At 36.6% G+C, this 18,691-nt stretch overlaps 1 protein-coding gene across 3 annotated transcripts in view; it reads left to right on the top strand.

The window, feature by feature from the left end:
- Positions 1-18,691, top strand: part of PREX2 (phosphatidylinositol-3,4,5-trisphosphate dependent Rac exchange factor 2) — a 181,305-nt gene that overhangs the window by 105,582 nt on the left and 57,032 nt on the right. For all 3 annotated transcript variants that reach the window (XM_082046899.1, XM_082046898.1, XM_082046900.1), the window contains exons 27-32: positions 4,922-5,101; positions 7,926-8,020; positions 9,932-10,014; positions 10,352-10,442; positions 11,775-11,903; positions 17,112-17,153. In XM_082046899.1, coding sequence (XP_081903025.1) covers positions 4,922-5,101; positions 7,926-8,020; positions 9,932-10,014; positions 10,352-10,442; positions 11,775-11,903; positions 17,112-17,153 — 620 coding nt within the window. The remainder of the gene's footprint in view (positions 1-4,921; positions 5,102-7,925; positions 8,021-9,931; positions 10,015-10,351; positions 10,443-11,774; positions 11,904-17,111; positions 17,154-18,691) is intronic.

Here is an 18,691-nt window from a genome sequence, read left to right as displayed (position 1 = left end):
TTCAGGTACTGCTGAATAGTTGGGAGATGACTTTGCAAGTAAGGCATTTTCATGCATAGGACAATTTTAATTTGTTGGACATTTTCCAAAACCAAATTGGCCTTAATGAAGAACTATGGATCTAGGGAGAGCTACTCTTGAGTGATTAGGACACTTAACTTGAATGTGGGAGACCCAGGGTCTCATCACAGTTTGTCCTAATTCAGGAGACAGATTTAAAACTGGCTTTTCCATTTGTGAGCTAAGTGGGTTGACTGCTAGGCTATTTGCTGTGCTGGGATGAAGATGAAGAAGGATGATAGGTCTTTCAGTTTCGAAAGATCCCATATGTAATGCAAATGTCAGAAATTACTCATTTTGAAAATACAAATAACATAATTTTTGAGTTTAAAAGCCAATGTTTCGTGATCTCCAGTGTGGAAAAGTGGTGTATCATTGCTTCTCCTGTTATTTTGATGACTGTGATTTGTCCTTTCGTAGCTATTTCAGAGTGGGGATTTTTTCATGCTCTTCTCGTAATAATGTAATCATTACACAGTAATAAGTCATATTATATACTGCAATAGGAATGAAAGTAAGAGTGGCCTCAGATTTTTTAAAGAAAATGTTTTGTGTGCCTTTACGCAGTTCTGCTAAGTATCATGCTGAAGATGTTAATTAAATTGAACATAATTGCAGTGCTTGGATGCACTTAAAAATGACTGTCTGTAAAGCCTGTCTTGTCACTTTTCCTCAAGGAAGTCAGAAAATTATATATGGAAGTTCAGTCAATGTTTCAGGAAGTTCCAGTTACCACTCTGCCACACCTTTCCTTTTCACTCCCTAGAGCCCATGATGCAAAACCACAGGAAGTTCTGAGCCTTTTTTTTCATGCACATGTATACATAAATACACACACATATTTACTGTGTGTACAGGTGTATACATATATATATACACAGATATTAATTTTGAGTTGCACAGTCGCGTCAGTAACTACAAGGGATCGCTTATTTTCTTCCCTTCATACATTTCAAAAATTTACCTTTTGCTGTTTGTAAGACTGAGATTTTTCAGGCTTTATTCCTCCTGGACTTTGAGTGGAGTGCCAGAGCGTAATTACTGTGGAGTAAAGCAGTTCTGTACAGGAAACGGGACAGCCAAGGGACCTATAGTACTTAGAAGTGCTGAACAGGGAAGAGGGAAGCTGGGTGTGAGCAGGTCAGCAGTACTTGTTGTGTTCTATTAGAACATAGTTACAGCTGCTAATTAACTCTTGAGAGAAAAGTTAGGACTATTAAGAAACAAAAGACAGTAATAAAATCGTTAGTCATTACGAGCAATCGTCATTATGATGATTTTCTCAGGACAGAAAATATGAACATGACGTCACAATTCTAAATTTATGTGTTATTGAGTGATAGAACAATTGGCCTACTGAATGACTGTTTGGTACCCTGTATAACAGGACTGTTGAAAACCTGTTGTTCTTTCATGTCACTATTATAGATGTCTCTGCTCTATGTTGAGGTCAGTAGTGGTCTCTCAGCTCCTGAAATCTGGGGGCAGTGTTATCTGCCCAACCTCTCCCATCTGTTAGTGAATGAAAGTGAACTGAAAAGCAAGTGTTTCACTTCGTCTGCGGGTGAAGCAGGTCTGTGAGAGCTTGAGTATTATGGGAAGAGCTAAGAGGTGTACTCCTAACATTATCTTCATAGTAACTTTTGTAATGGTTTGTTGATGAGATAGAGTTTTTTAAGAAATACAGTACAGATGGAGAGAGAGATGCAAAAAAAAATACCCACATCCCCTTTCCACAGCCTTTCAAAGTTCCACTGTCTCCTCATTCAAGTAGTTCAGTAGTATCCCAGTACCTCTTTAGTTCCATTGCCAGATACCAACCATTGATTCCAGGTGTTATACAGAGATAAGTCCTTTAAGTTTTTTTTCTCCCTGGTGATTCTGCTGTTTCTTGGTTCACATGCACTCAGTGTGCTCCCTCCATCCCAGATGCTTTTTGGAAATATGTCTGTTGGGAGTATACAAGAGGCTGGAAAATTTTCCGAGCCTCTGTGGGGTAAGGAAAAAGCAAAGCAGTTACAGGTTGCATAGGTTTTTTTGTTACTGCCTGTGGCTATCAGTTTTTAATGCTTCGACTGACTGTAGCAGGTTGTGTTTGTTTCTGACATACTTTTAGGATTGTCTTGATTTGGGTTACAAATAGGATTAATTCCACATGTGAGGATTGTTTTGGTCAGGGCTCAAATTTCTGTTTTCATGGATATTGTCTTCAGAGTTACAGGGACTTTCTAGCTGTTAGTGACTACTCATTCACATATTCACATATTTATCTTATGAGAGATAGGCATCTAAGATAATTTTGTTTGGGGCAGACCCAACTCCAAAGAAGACATAATGTGCATGTGCTGTGTTTATGAAGAAAAAGCTTTTTTTTAACATTTTTTTTTCATCCAGGTTTGGGTTTGTGTGTTTTAGACTCCCCGAACTAGGTTTCTAAGAGCACTTCAGTGCCCTCAAGAACTACCAGCTCCAGAACTCTGTTATCCAAAGTTCCAGTTTTCGTACATGGTAGTTCAGCAAAAAAAATTTTCCTTAGAAAAAGAGGCTGCCTGCTGAGAGAAACAGAAAAGCTCCCTTAGGAAAAGCTCCAGCTCCCTTCATCAGTCTTTTACTGAGATCTTGGCAGCAGTGACTAAACAGTCACATAAAAGAAGAGGATATAATAGCCTGTCTGTGTCTTTGCAAATAATTACTCAGGGGAAGATATTTTCAGGAGTTGAAATTGTAGTTCATTATGCTTGTTTCTTGCTCTTGATTATTTTCTTGCAACAACAACAACAAAAAAAAAAAAAAAACAAACAAACAAAAAAAAACAAAACAAAAAAAAAACCCCACAAGAACCTACCAGAATGGATCTACCCATAGCCCATTTTTGTTTTCCTAGATGTGGATGATAATGGGAACACAAGAAAAATCAATAGAATTGATTAATCCTTGTCCTTATCTCATCTTCCAGCAGGCAGTGCTACAAGGTCTTCTTGGAATGGACCTTTTCTTTTAAGAGCACTGTTAGAATGGTGTGCTGTGAATTTGTCTGATTCCTTTTTGAACCCCTTTTATTTTTTCATACTTAGAAAATAAGTTTTAAAAGTACGAAGAACTGAAATTTATGAGGTCAACATTCTGTACAGTTTCTCTATATTTCATTTGCAGTTCAGATCAGTACTTTTTCCTGTATATAGGATAAATATATATCTGTTAGATTTTAGCCAGAGGAAGTTATGCAGAAATGATGAAAGGATTTGCTAAAAAGCTTTTGATTACAATCCGTATTTCCCTAAAGTTAATGTCAAACCCTGTGCTAACATCTATCAGGTCATAAATTCAATGAAACCAAGCTTGATAAACCATTTGTGGTATTTATTCATTGCTATATATTCAATGGACAGCATTATAGGGATAATCTACCCAATTGCATTTCCAAAGTACGTGGTTTCTTAATCTTTTTCTTAAAACTCTTTCCATTCCTGAGAGTCAGGAAATGATTTGTATATACTCAAAAACATTATAATTGAACATGGTATTGAATACGTTTTTTGTATGCAAGAAGTCACTGCTCTGAGTCCAGAAACTTCGGCTTTCAAGGTGATCAGGTTGTTTTCTGGCAGAGTACTCGGTAGCTCAGTACTGATGAAACTGTATCTGAGCAAACGTAACTTTGTTGGGATTAAGAATTAATTACCTCAGCTGGCAGGTCCCCACAAAATTAAGATGGAGCTATAAATCACTTAAAATCAGAATTCCTTCCTTGCATAATGTAACAGTGCTAATACGAAATAAGAGTAAAGGAAGGAATTCCGAGTGCAGCCCTTTAAAAACAATTAGGGCAGCATTTTTGTTCACAAAAGATATGCATCTCCTTTTAGTTTCCCTTCAGAAATAAGAACTATGTGTAACAAAAAGATCTAACATGTTTGAATCCTACCATGTCTTTGGTATAAAGTTTGCCAGCTGACCATTCTGACAGTTCCTACAGTAAAACCCTGCTATCATGTCCAAGTGCTTTACAGGGGAAAAAACCCTAAATTCAATGTCTTCTTATTTCAGGTAGTTAGAAGGTAGTTTTTTCAAGAAAAACGCTGCCTCTCAAATCCAAATTTTAGTTTGAAAATGTCATTCTAATGACGTGTTTGAGTAATAGGAATTAAAGGACAATTGCCCATTATAGCTGTTCTGATCTTGAAAGTAAATTAGAAGATCTCAATGAGTTAATCACCCAAGAATATGCATCTTTTGCTTCCAGTACTTGTGTATGTTCTAAATGTAGTAGTCTGCACTGCTCTCTCTTCTCGACTGGATTTCACTTTTGTGTTTGTCACAGAAGCTTGTACATTAATCATCAGGTTTACTAGTGAAAGTGGCTCAGACGCTTTGAATATCAGGAAATACACAGATATGTTAATAAATATTCTTAAAATGTCGTCATAAAATAGCTCGTGTTGCAGGCTGGCATGTCTAGTGCAGTAGTAATTGATAAAACACAGGCTTTTCACAGAGATACAGTTTCTTTGTTTTTTCTCGATTTGTGCTGAGATGTACGTGGTTCTTGTTTAGAAGCAGTTAATTTAAAATTTGACCCCAAGTGTTCAAGGATGTGCTATTAGTTCTTCCCCAGCCAGAATCATTGCCTTCATACCAGACTGAGTATTTAGTAATGCTAGTGGGTTTCACTGTTACAGTTTTTAACAGTGGAATGTGTCACTTTCTTCCCTTCCTTCAAATAGGTATGGACTGAATTAAGATGTTCCCTTCACATATTGTAGAATAATAGGTGAAGGATGTTGATGGGAAACGTTATCCTGTTCTTAGCTCACTGTATAAGACATGATTTTGTTTGTTTGTTTGTTTGTTTGTCTCGCAGCCTTCTTTCTTCAATAACATATTCTCCCAAATCAGAACGTAAAACACCTGAGCCTTTAGTGCCAGCGGACAGTGATAATGAAAAGGGGGAAAGGAATGGGAAGAAAGTGTGTTTCAGTGTGACCGGTGATGAACAAGAAGATTCTGGTCATGACACCATCAGCAACAGAGATTCTTACAGGTAACTTTACTAATAATATTTTTGTCAACTGAATGAAACCTGTGAGTTTTTACACTGTCAGGTGGCTGTGAAGACTATCGGAATATGATTCTGACATCTGACATTTCTAACAGAGGATAACTAACTGTGTTACAAGATGTGTAAAATAAACACCTTAATGAGTAGAGATTAGTTATTAGATCTTAGTGTCCCTCAGCTTTCTAGGATATCACAACCAGGGCTGTAAAGCTTTGCTTTACGTTACCCATCTTAAAAAAAGCAGAAATCATTTCTGTTACTGTGTTCCCCCCAAAAAAACCAAATATCTGCTATGGAAAGCAATATGCTAGAGCCACCACTCTTGCTTATCTAAATAACAAAAAACACCTGCTTCTCAACAGATATTCTGCACCTTCTTCCACTCTAAATATTGTAGCATCATCTCATCTCTAGAATTCATAATGCATCATGTTTCTGGTGAATAAAGAGATAGTATTTTTAAAAAGAAGGAGTAGTTGTAGCAAGCATAGGTCTTACAAAGATTCTCTTCTGCTGCTTAAAGAGAATTGGTTAACTACATGATACAAAATCTAAATTAAAATTTTAGCTGCAAGTAAAACCAGGGCTTCATTATTTGTTCATTATCGTGTTTCATTATTATGCTCAGAAAGTAGAATCTCAGTAGGGTCATCATGTTTCTGCAGAATGCTCTGTTGCTGAGATCTCTTTCATAAGCTAATAATTGATTACTGCAGCATGGTAGATAGGAACTCTTTGTCAGAGTAGAAACAGAAATATACGTATAAATTTGAACAGAAATAAATACAGAGATGATTTGCACAGAATCTGTCCATCTTGTTCTAACCATGGTGAGCACACAAGCGAAGTGCTGAAGTGTGTTTGGGGTTTTCTGTACAGCCCTGCTGTGTCAAACTGACTGTCCAGGGGCTGCTCCAGTGGCCTGTGCTTGCTCCAGTTGGGAAGTTACCCAGTTGCCACAAGATTCGTGTATGGAGAAAGGAGGTGTGACTTAAGACATGAGCGTCTCTTAGTTTAAAATATTTTATTTAGTCTGATTCTTGTCATATATAGTCCATTGTGGTTGTTTAGGGGTGATAAAATCCAGGGTTCCATATGCAGAATAATAATAAAATCTGTGAATTTAGAACAATTGTTGGAGTGAGACCGGATTTTTTTGTTTCTTTGCCTAAATAATTACATTAGGCAATACTTAAAATCTCCAGATCCCATAGTACTGCTGTGGTTATTATTAGAGCTAGTAGGCTGGTTTAATCCATTAGAGTGCTCTCATTTTGTGTTGTATGGTCTCATTATAAACTTCACAATATAACACAACAAAAATGCAGTATGATATAGCTAATACATCTAATCTGTTTCTCATTTTCCTGTGTTTTATTTTATCATGTATTGCACAATCCAGTTTTAAATAACCTTCATCTTCTCTTTGGAGACTTTAATAAGTGAATAGAGTTAGAGAACATTTCTTAATATCCAGCCAGAGATTTTTAATACTCCTTGGGAGTGTTGACCCTCTGTTAGGAACACATTGTTACTGATGTCTTAATGGATATGACTAACTATATATCATATTGCTTCATTTATAAATTTTCCCTATTCATTTACGTGGTTGGCTACAGGTCCAAAACATATAACTTAGCCAGAAAATGTAAGTCAGTATGCCAAAACCGGTAAAAGATCATTTCTGTATTTACAAAAATAAAGAAAACAAGTAGGGGGTTCATGTATACCTGCAGCATAATATGTAAAATATAGATGTGTGTATCTTGGGGAATGTGTATACTCGATTCATAAAAGAAAAACCAGATCATAATACATAAATATCCTTCAGGTATACTTGTACATTATCTCATATTCTCTTGTTTTTTTAAGTCTCCCTCTGCTGGATAATTACTTAAGCGTTTCCTGCATTGAAACTAAGCAATCATTGTGAAGTGGCTAAATAACTCTGTTGAAGACTTTGAATTCAAAATTATTGTAATAGGAGTTTTAGTACAAAAGGCTGTGTTTTATTCTGTTTGTGCTTTGGAAGTAGGTACGTTCTCTGTCTATTTTCTGTACAGAACAATTAATTTTTGAGGGCGAAGATGAGGTGAATTAGTGTAATATCTACAGCAGAGAAATGAGCAGAAGAAAAATAGACATTTTAATCCCCAAACCTCCTAACTATAGACTGATGTGACATTTTGTATGCATAGAAGTTTTTCCTGAAGTTACAGATACAAATGTCTGTGCACCTCTAACAAAATGAAAAACTGGAAGAGACTTGGTCATAATAAATATTCTGACTGGCAGGGAAATAAGTTTTTAGTTTGAGTTTTGTTGCTACTCAAATGGATCGAGTCTATTCTAAACCTGTTATGGACTCTAGTTTGTAAGTAATTAACCAGACTATTTAATGATTTGTGTTAGCTATGGACTAGGAATACAGAATTTAAATGTGGAGTTGCTAAAACATTTGATGCCACAGTTTCAAAAACTGTCCCTTGTGTAAGAAAAGTTAGTTGGTTTGCATTGAAAGGCTATTTTATAATTCTGCAAGTTCTTGTTTGCTTGAAAGGGGGAGGGAGATAATTTAATCACCTGTTTTGGGAATCTGGTCCTCTGCATCCTACCAGGATTGCAAATTATATGATACCCAAAGTATAGGGATCTTTATTGTTGCTGAAGAATTGTACAAACCATCTCATAATTAAATTTAAAGTGGAAAAGGGAAAGAATTTCCATAACTTCGATACAGAGCCTGAATTAAAGGACCTGACCTTATTTCTTGTTTTGTTTTGTTTTTTGTTTTTGTTTTTCCAAGCGATTGCAACAGCAATAGGAACTCCATTGCCTCATTCACCAGCATTTGTAGCAGCCAATGCAGTTCTTATTTTCACAGTGATGAAATGGATTCAGGTACGTTTAGAAAAGTCAGCTATGAATCTGTCATATGTTCCTTTTATCCTGTTTTATTCTTTTCATTTGCCTGGCAGTTTTGTTATTTAAAAAAAAAAGCTTCCTCCTTGGTAACAGAAGTGTATCATTTTGCTTCTGCCTGGCTAGTGATGCACTTAAGTCCTTCTGTGAAAGAGAGCTGACATTCCAGCTTCTCTGAGACTAGCCTGAATTAGTCAGAGCTCTTAGAGTCCCTGCTTTTAACCACACTGGTGCCTTGACCTTGACAGTGCGTTGTGTTGCACAGAGTAGGGAGCATTTCAGGTGAGTGTGGAATGCTCTCCAGGCCTGCGTCAGCACCCAGACGGTAGGATACGGCTGTGTATGTTTGTAGGAAGGAATGTGAGACCACAGAGAAGCACATTCCTGTTTATGCCATGACAAATTGAATTTAAATAAATGCAGCTGCTAATAGGAATGAGATGGGATTTAACTGCCTGGAGTAGAAGGTCATATACTCAGGGACTAATAACAAAAAATATTTGCTCTGAGCTGAGAATTTACCATTTGGGAATGATTTAGGAAAAGAAAGAGCCGGGCATATTAGTTGAATATGAGCCACCAGTGAGACTTGGCCATAAAAAAGGCAGATTTTATTGCTGGTTGTATCAGGTTGTGTTTTCCATTGGGACAGGAAGGTATTAAAGACATTATGCAAGGTATCTGAGATGCCTTGTGAATAATGCAATTCTAGGCAACTACTTTCCAGAAATGATAGGCACTTACAGAGCTGAGCAGATGCAGAGGAAAATGATGAAGGACATAAAGAACCATAAATAAAAGAGGAGACCTAGGGTCTGTATCTTCAGCTTTAGGCATAAATGAACTGATATGCACTTGTGCAGCATCAAGCTGAGGTACCTAAAAGAACATATCAGTGCTAGCCAAGCACAGATACAGCGCTTGAGTTGATAAATAATGCTGCTCAGTGAAACTCCCACTCTCCTGACAACTTAATTTTCTTCTAGTTCCAAAGCTAACCTGGTTAACTCCAGATCAAGGCTCTTTGGCACCGTGCTCCATCTATTACAATTAGAATCCTGTGAAGAGTTATAACTACTGGCTGTAAGGACATCTAAAGGAGCTTAAAAAAAAGTCAGGGAGAGAAAAGTGCTATTTAATTGTATCACTGACGTAAGAAAAATGAGTCTAGATTGACCATGAATAAATGTGGCTTATAAATTATCAAGGGGCTACTTCTTATCTGTCACTGCAGGAAGAAAACCAGTTTTAAGCTCAATTTTTCACACCTTTTACAAGAGTTCAGGTTGCATCACTTGTTGTCTGAGAGAGCAAGAGACTGAAGGCAGTGACCTGGGAGTCCTTCTTTGTACTTTCTTAGGAAATGACTAAAAGCTTCATATCAAATACAGGGTTTGGATGCTGTATTTTTGTTGAATTACTAAACTCTCAGAATGTTTTATTTAGTAAGAACATTAAGATTGTGAATTGTCTATAGAGTCCATATAAAAATTTTATGGTGAATGCCTTTCAGTGACTTTGTGGTCTTGCTATATTAGTTTCATTTAGTCTGGTGTTTAGGGTGTTCTCCAGCATAGAAGAATCATGTTTTCTGGTCACAGAATGTTTAAGGTTGGAAGGGACATCCAAGCCAAGCCCCTGCTTAGCAGGATCATCTAGAGCTGGGTTGTCCAGGACTGTGTCCAGTTGGGTTTTGAATATGGTCCTTTCTCTAAGAGATTTCTGTATTATCGAGTGACTACTAAATGCAAAATATGTAGGGAGAACAGTTACTATGATCCTGAAAGCCAACACATCAGTCTGTGTGCAAAGCAGATTATCTAAGCTACAAAGGGTTTGGAAAATATGCTGAAACTTCTCAACAATTTTTCATTTCAAAATATTTTTCAGGTGATGAGCTTCCCATAAGTGTTCGAATCTCCCATGATAAACAGGACAAGCTCCATAGTTGTTTGGAGCATCTTTTTGGTCAAGTATGAGATTACTTTTCTTGGCTTTGATACTAATGTCCATCCTTGAGCTAAGATGTCTTTAGCAAATACTTCTTTTTCTTTTTACCTTTGCTTTCCACTGTTTACTGGGATGGTATGTATTTACTCATTCTCCTTCAGTTTTCTGTAAACAGTTCAAAACTGCAAATTAAACAGGTCCTTAGATTTAGTCTAACATTCCTGAGCTTATTACTTTAACTAGAGCCATTATGTAAGAAAGAATCCAAAGCTGCTTTTCTGTAGGCCATATTTCTTCAGGAAAGAATTTCTAATTGTGGTTATAAAAAACATCTTTCTCAGAAAACCTTGATCCCAACAGGTTGATTCGATTGTCAATCTTCTGAAAGGACCAGCTGTGATGAGGGCCTTTGAGCAGACAAAATACTTTACACCAGGTCGAGGCCTCCAAGGTAAAATTTAATTCTATCTACAAGAATTAAAAAGCAGCTTGAAGACTACATGGATGTGTCTCCTATCTACTCCTTGATCTGAATGTTGAAGAACAGATGTTGCTTAATGTTGGCATAATTTGCAATGATTGATGAAATTCATCTTAAGTAGGTCTTAGTTGCAAATTGGCTTATTAAACTGTCATTGCACAGCTGAAAATTTCAGGTTTGTTGGAAAGTTAGCTTTAAATTTTAGACTCTGAACTGACTGAAGGATCGCTAAGGTTTATGAAGAAAGAAACAGATTTTGTATATTGCAGGTGTTTTTATTACATTTTTGTCTCAACTACTGAAGCCATTTCTGATCTATTTTATTACTAATGCCAGAATTTTAGTATTTTAATAGATATTTTATTTGTGAAGTTGATTTATAAATGATTTGTAAATGTAAATTTATAGTCACAGTAATATTTATGCCAAATATGTGCTTATATAAGCATTATTGATTTTTTTCAAAACAATCCTGTATGTAATTTAAAATACTCTGCTAACATGTAGTTACTGAAGTCTAAGTGTGTAAATGGATATCTGGTGGGAACCATAAGATTGCGATGAAAACTGCAAAGGACTTATTTCAGTGAACTGACTAGTCTTGATTTAAAAAAAAAAAAAAAGAAGAAGAAAAAAGCTCAGTGGGAGACTGAGGTTGTATTAATATGTATAGTAGGTTTGATTATGATTGCATTGATCCTGCATATGTCTTTTAGCAAAGAAAACTAATTTTAGATGATCAGAGGGTGGATCTTTTGTTTTTATAAATGACTAAAATCCCTTGAAGTCAACACAGCATAATTACTGTACCCCAATTATCTGGTTTTGCAAAACCTGAAGTACCTGCCAGACTCGCACAACAAAATGTTATCCTTCAGTGGTATAATAAATGTTCAGTTAGACACAAGATATGAACAAGTCAGATATTTTATTCTTGATCTGCACCATCTTCATGAAGTATACAAGGAGCACTTCAAGGTTAAACAATAAGTAATTTTGTTTTAAGTTTAATTTTTTTATTTAAATAATTTGGCCTCTAAAAATTCCAGGGTCCTGCTTACTCTATAGAGACAGGTACCTTCTATCCAACATACCTGTTTCACAAAGAATCATGTCTGGGAATGCTGCTCTCTCTCTCTCTCCTTTGACTACATAGGTTGCTTAGAAGACTGTCACCCTAGCTTTAGAGTTAAATAAGTTGACACCTCCTTGAGCTGTGAAAACATTCAGGAAGAAATAATGTCTTACTGTGGCTTTTTCAGGAGATTTAAGCACAAAAATATTGTTTTTGTCCTTGCTTAGAATTTCAGCAGGAAATGGAACCAAAGCTTAACTGTCCAAAGAGGCTACGACTCCACATCAAGCAAGACCCTTGGAACCTCCCCAGCAGTGTCCGGGGTCTTGCCCAGAATATCAGAAAATTTGTTGAAGGTTAGTAAGAACAATATGATCATAAATAAACGCTTTTTTAATGATAGAGAGCCTGGGGGAGGGAAGGGGAAAGTTATAACTGCTTCACATTGTTGCAAGGCAAGGTTTGCTGAACACCGTGTAGTCTATGCTTGAATTTCAGGACTTTGTTTGCTTAGTAACAAAGTTAGGTGAGCATATCTCGTCTGTCTCACGTTCACCCTGCTGACTTCAGATACCAAAGAGAAAATCATCTCTCTGACAAGTGAAAACAGATGAGCCATATGTTGCATGTGCAGCGTTATTTCAATTGCTGCTGAAGTCCAGTGGGCTTGACTGATTTGTCCCAGAACTTTGTGGGACCAAAATGAGGCTGTCCTTGAAATTAACTCCCTTTTTTTCTACCATCTTAAATGGAAAGATGAAGACTCTGCAGGACAGCTTTTCTCCTATGTCTTGCTCTTACCCGTTGTTGATCTGAAATAATTATCCAACTAAAATCATGCTTCCTCTTCTGCTGTGAAGCCAAATGTCTTCTACTACTTTTCACTTACTGACTCCATCACAAGTTCCCTAGTACTCTGCTCCTCTTCACCACCAAGTGACTATGTGAGCTGCGGTTTTCTGCTCTGTTCCGTGGCTTCATAAGAAAGTAACTGGGATTTTCACTTCAGAAAATCTTGCGTATAGCTCGTGCTTTATTTCCCATGCTGTTTGATAGAGAAATAGAAATAATAAGCAAAATTATTTGTATGAAACTACTTGCAGTAGGAATCTACATAGGAACAAAGACTTGTCCGATCAAGCTTTAAATGATTTGTGCTTGTGCTTAGCTTCTTTTATTTTGTTGGCCAATTTCCATGGTGTCTCATCAACTGCTGAATTTCAGATCACTGGAAAAGAACCTTGTGAATATTTTATTAAGATAAACCTCCAAAAACCAACTGGCCAAAGCAAACAAACTCCTCCTTCTCTGACTTCTGGTATTTCTCATTTCAGATACAATCATTTTTCAGACCCTCGGTTAGAAAATTGTAAAAACAACCACAAAAATATCTCCTGGTTTTGGAGTCAGTCATAGTGGGTTGACTCTCCAATACTAAGAGTACATCTTCTAATTTATTGATGGCTGTCACTGAGTGAAATATGAATAAATATTTTTGGATCCTTTTTTCTACACCTCTGTCTTCAGCCTAAATCAAATTATATTCAAGTATTAATCACATTTTCTTTCACAGTTCAAGAAGAATGAAAATGTGTCTTTAACAGTCCATTGCGCCTGTTCTGAAGCCAAGCCTAACAGACCATTTTCACACAACTTGTTTACCCATAAATAGAATTAATAGACTTAACTTATTTCAACATTGGCCCCATACCCTCAGTACTGAGTTGTTATTCAGCTAAATTTAGTTTTAAATCTACCACAAAATTTTGTGGGAGACTTCAGCAAGGTCCAAATGATTTACTGCCTCTCTATGATATGAAACTGCTCTTTTTACAATGCTACACTAATGTAATGGTGACATTTATCAGAAGGAATTTCACTGTTTACAGAACAATAAAACTGTTGGCATTTTCTAGTATTTTAGAAATTAGGATTAAAAACGGTTTTCCCTGTTAATAAATTATAGTAACTAACTTTATTGCAGCTGTCATGCTTGTGAATGGTGCGTGGTTCAGAGAGATAAATAGTAAAAGGCATTATTCTTGTGCCATTCAAGGAGAGCACACAGTCTGCCTTACTTTCTTTCATCACTGTGTCTGAGAAGTTGTCTGCCCATTTTCAATATTCTTGGCTCTCCCTTTCCCTCTACGGCACCTGAGCTTTTGTCAGAGATTTCCAACAACTGGCTTTTGTGCCATCTTCATAAACAAATACATGAGTTTACATGTAAAATTATCATCTTAGGTTTTTTATTCACCATTACTCTTTACATTGTTCTATTCTCTTGTGGGTTTTTTTTCTTTAATTTGATTCCTATTCCACCATCACCACCCCTCAAACTGGTATCACTAATACTTGTTCCAAAAAGTATTCTGGAGAATCGTGATCCACATCTTCATAATAACTTTGATTTGCCTGTGAAACTAAGGAGTTGGTGTGACGTAAAGGATACCTGAAAGCCCAGGTTCTTGTGGCTTCCCTGGCACAAATAGCATGAAGGAGAAACAGGAAAATGGAAGTGAGTAATTGCTTCTCAAGCCTTAGTCTCCAAGGCATGTCTGGACAGGTATATGTGTTGAACATATTCAGGGCAGAGATGTGCCCCTTAGGCAGTTTTGGGAGACTGCTGTGATTTAGACAGGCTTAAGCCTGTGTAAATTAAATGTGAGACACAACCAGCAGTGGATCTAACTGAAATCAGATGAACACGTAGCAGGGTTAAAAATGCTTTAGTGGCTAAATTTTCCCTTCATATCTTCATTTCTTTTTTTCACCTTTTAGTCTAGTCTTTATGTATTGTGTTCACGAATGGTCAGGATATGTAGAAGAAACACTAGTACTACCCTGAGCTATTTCTGGCTGAAAACCTAACATGGGGTACAGAGATTTAGCTCCCTGATTCCCTCTTACTCACTTGATTTAGAAAAAAACAAAACATGCCTCCTATTTTTACTGCTTAGTTGGGCATATGAGAACAAATCGAACAAAGTTGTGGGATTTTAGGAGAATCTTCGTGTTTGTTTAGGCAGTATTTTAATAACTGAGGAAAGCAGATCTATTTGTCTCTTCTAGCAGGTTCTAGAGGAAGTAGTCAAAGGGGACCACAGGCACAGCTTTGTTCGCCATGGCAAAACAATTCTTGTACTTAAAACCTGCTATCGTTATGAACATACTTAACCATTATTGGTGAATGCTAAAGGAATGAACAATGCTTTCAGTGAATGCATCTCCTTATTGAAAACGAACTCATTTTCATAAAAATATCACAGGCTATTGTAATTTTTTACTCATTGTTCTGTTGCATTGTATTGTAGAATACAAGGTTGGAAGGGGCCACATTGTATTAGATAGATGGATTAGTGCTTTAAAGCAAAAGGTGACATGCGAGCCCCACAAAAATGAGACCTAAGTCCTGGATCTTAGGATTCTTACCTTTTTAAATAAGTATGAAGAAAAATTAGAATGCCTGGGGGATGATTGTTCTGGTCTGTCAGTTTTCCTTTTATTAGTATGGGGATTGGGTGAACAATTTTTAAAAGCTGTGAAGGTTTGCAGAGATTAAAAAAGAGAAGAAAAACAACAACAGCCAACCAACCAAAAAAAACCCTAACAAACACACACCCCGGAAAAAAACAGCAACCAGACCTTCTTTGACATTACCATGTCATTAGAGATAGAAAAGTTTTCTATGGCTGCAGTAAAAAGCAGCCCTAGAAGGCTAAGTAAGTTGATAGAATTGCAGAATTCTCTGAAATAGTACATGGATTCTAGGAGGGTTTATCTGGAGCTAAGTAACTAAAGAAAAGATTAAAGATATTTCTTGGAGTGACTGAGCCTACTAAATTGTTAAACCAATAAAGAGAAGTTATCTTTGAAGATGGAGTGCTTGATTTTCGTGAAGGAGAGAGCAGTTATCAGGACAGGAATTAACAGTCGTTGAATAGAGAATAATGTAGGTACAGGATTCTAGGTGTATGTGAGATATGTAACATGAGAATCAGAAAGCGCAAGAGGAAGAGCTGAGGGATGACTTAAGTAGGAACCAGGAAAATCAACACGATGGATGGAAAGAAAGGGACCCTTCAGAAGGAAAGTAAAACCAAAGCCAGCCAGCATAACAACAGAAGGATATAAAGAGAACAAAGAGGAGGAGGAATTCCTGTTGTTGCTTGTTCTTAAAGAAAAAAAAAAGTAAGGTTTTTGGTCAAAAGAAGAAATATTTTAGAGCAAGTCAGATTTCTAGTCAGCTAGTCCTATAACTGCATGAGGAAGTGCAGTTGTTTTGCTAGCATAATACTTCTAAGTTTAAACAGGAGATATTACACAATTGAGAGAGTTCACATCTGTTATAATATAAATTACAAGTGAAGAGTGAAGGAGCCTTTCAGCCAAAGGTATAAAAAATGTATTTCAACTTAGAACATAAACCATGCGGTGCAAATCTCAGTCTTATTTCAAAAATATTTTCAAATGTGAGAAACAAGACAAAAATCCAGCCTTTACTGGCAAAGGTCAGAATGGCAGAATAGCACGATTTAAAAAAAAAAAGTACAAAAGAATGTCTAAGAATAAAAGAAGTTGAAGGTATCTTGCATTGCAAACCATATAATCTAAAGCAAAATCGCAAGGGAGTTATTCCCTTCCATATGCCATGTAGTAGGAAGGGGTGGAAACTTCCATAGCATTTGGAATTTGTTGGAAAGCAAATGGTTGACATCCGAGGTTCACTTATAACCCCAGGTAAGTCTCTACTTACACAAAGAACCTAAAAATACTCTCCTGCCTGTGGGTGTATTTTGAAATGCAGACTTACAGCAGTGATAAAGGAGAGTTGCAATGTCCTGTGTTTTTCCCGTAAACAGGAAATAATTATTTATAGATACCTGAAATGCTTTTGAATTCAGAGATTCAACAAATCTCATAGCAAACAAGCTGCAAGTAGTAGCCTCAATATATCTAAATTCTTCAGATAAAAGCTGTATTTCCCTATATGGTATTTTCAGTTACTAAGCTACTTTCAGACTCCAAGATGTGAAGTTATTAATCTCTGCAAGTTTTTTTCCAGAAGACAGAAGGCTAAGGCAAAGACCTATCTTCAGGCAATTTTCAAGCAAAACCAGTAATTTTGAGTGTTTTGATGCTTGTATTTGAGATACCATGGGCATGCATTTCAGAAGCATAGGCACTGCCAGTTCTTTTTGCAGTGAGTGTACAGCACGGATGGAGATCAGCTTGAAATGTTTTCGTTTTTGAGCATAGTCACCTTGGGGGAAGATTCTGGCTTTTCATAGAGATATTCAAGTATACACAGAATCCAGACTGTGCTGTTGTTACGGTCGACTCCAATGTCTGTTCTGTCATCCAAGTTGTATTCATATTTCAAACTATTTAAATTTCAAACCTATTGGAAGTTGAGACTCATTACCGTTTTGTAGATATAAATCAGGATTGCCTGTACAATAAGTTGGAGTTAAGCTGGTATAAAATGAGAAACTGAAAATGCATTATTATGTTGGTGAAAAACTTTTAACCATGACCTTAATATATTTTCTTTTCTCTTTAAGAGGTGAAGGCACGAATACTCTTGGCACTTCTTGAGTATACAGGTAATTTTGCTTGTTTTGGGAGTGGGGGATTTGAATGTGGATGTTTTGAGGGCTTTTTTTTGCTTTTGGACAGAGTACTGTGTTTAGAGAAAGAGGAAGAAAGTCAGATACAAAAACTTGGTAATCAACAACTTTACCCCAGTGTTTACAGTGAGGATTCCTGAAGAACACAGCTATTCCAAAGACATTTCTAACAAACATTGCACATTCTTTTTTTAAAATGCAAAATACCTTCTCTGGTCATTTACTTTGGATCTTGCCAGATGAAGTAACTACTAAATCACTGAGCTTCTCCCCAGTACTTCTGCTTTCTCTTTTTGGGTTTTTGCCTATTTGCTATGTTTTTTCTTTTAATTTCCATCTATTTCCAGACTTACCTTACTATTCTAACCCATGCCTTTCCTTTTGTCTGTTTTAAAGGATGCCTTTTTAAAAGTTCTTCCTTTTTGGAAGGGGTCTGATTATTCTGTGTATTATTCAGTCATGACCCCATACAGCGTACAGTTTCAGATACACAAAATAAATATGTGTGTCTGCGAAATGAATGTCAGTAAATCAGTATTTAGAAAACAATACTTACGGCAGAAGATTCTCTACAGTTTGTAGGTGCCTAAGCCTTCAGGTAAGCGGTCACATTTTGCTGTAAAGGCTCGTTATTTTAGCCGTCTTGCAGCACTATATGAATGTGTTATTATGTCATGATTTTTAAATGACACATAACATCTGTTTTATAAAGAGGAATAAAACATTTCTTTGTTAGATTTCTTCCAGATATTATAAAAGTTTTTAGCATTTGAGGAAATGCTTCAGGCTTGACTTTTCTGAAGCAGTTTTCCCTATTTACATGGTTTCATAAGTTTGTAAATTCTGCGGTTTATTTTGTATTAAAAAAAAATCTTTTTGTAAAAAGAGCCCTTAGTGCTCTTGCATGCGGTATGTGATGTTCAAGTAGTATTAAATGAGATCTGGAAATGAGGTGTTGGAGACACAAGAGGACTGCTTCAGCAGCAGGCAGTGCAGAGGAAGGCACGGAGGGTCAGCTGCTGTTAGACAAACAGAGATAGACTTGAGCAAAGCGAGGAGAGGGAATGTGTGTTGGGCTCAAATCCCTGAGCGCTGCTGTCACATTGGAAGGTTTTTGACCATGCAGAAGCCAGTGGATTTTTGAAGCTGGAGATGGGTGGAGTTCTTAAAGATGAAGGTTCTGTCTGTTCTGGAATCTGCACAGATTGAGAGACTGGAGAGAGAGGCGAGGAGAGAGCTTAATTTTAATAATTGAAACAAAAAGCAAGGAGTCACAGTGCAGAAGTCCATTTATGGAAAACATTCATGAGGTCCTGAGAGGCTGGCAAATGGAATAAAAATGACAGTAAAAGCGTGGTCACTGTTGTCAATGGTCGAGGAAAAGATTGAAGAAGATCTCAGAAGGGAAACAGACAGAATGAAGTTACATTGAGAAATACTTGGAGTCTTAAAAAACCATATTTTTAAAGTCAATATTAATTTTGTGACTACAGAATTATTTCTGCTTACTTATC

Source organism: Streptopelia decaocto (genome assembly GCF_964273445.1).
Source record: "Streptopelia decaocto genome assembly, chromosome: 2".
NCBI lineage: Eukaryota > Metazoa > Chordata > Aves > Columbiformes > Columbidae > Streptopelia > Streptopelia decaocto.
The sequence above is the reverse complement of the archived record's forward strand: the minus strand, read 5'-3'. Positions and strand labels throughout refer to the sequence as shown.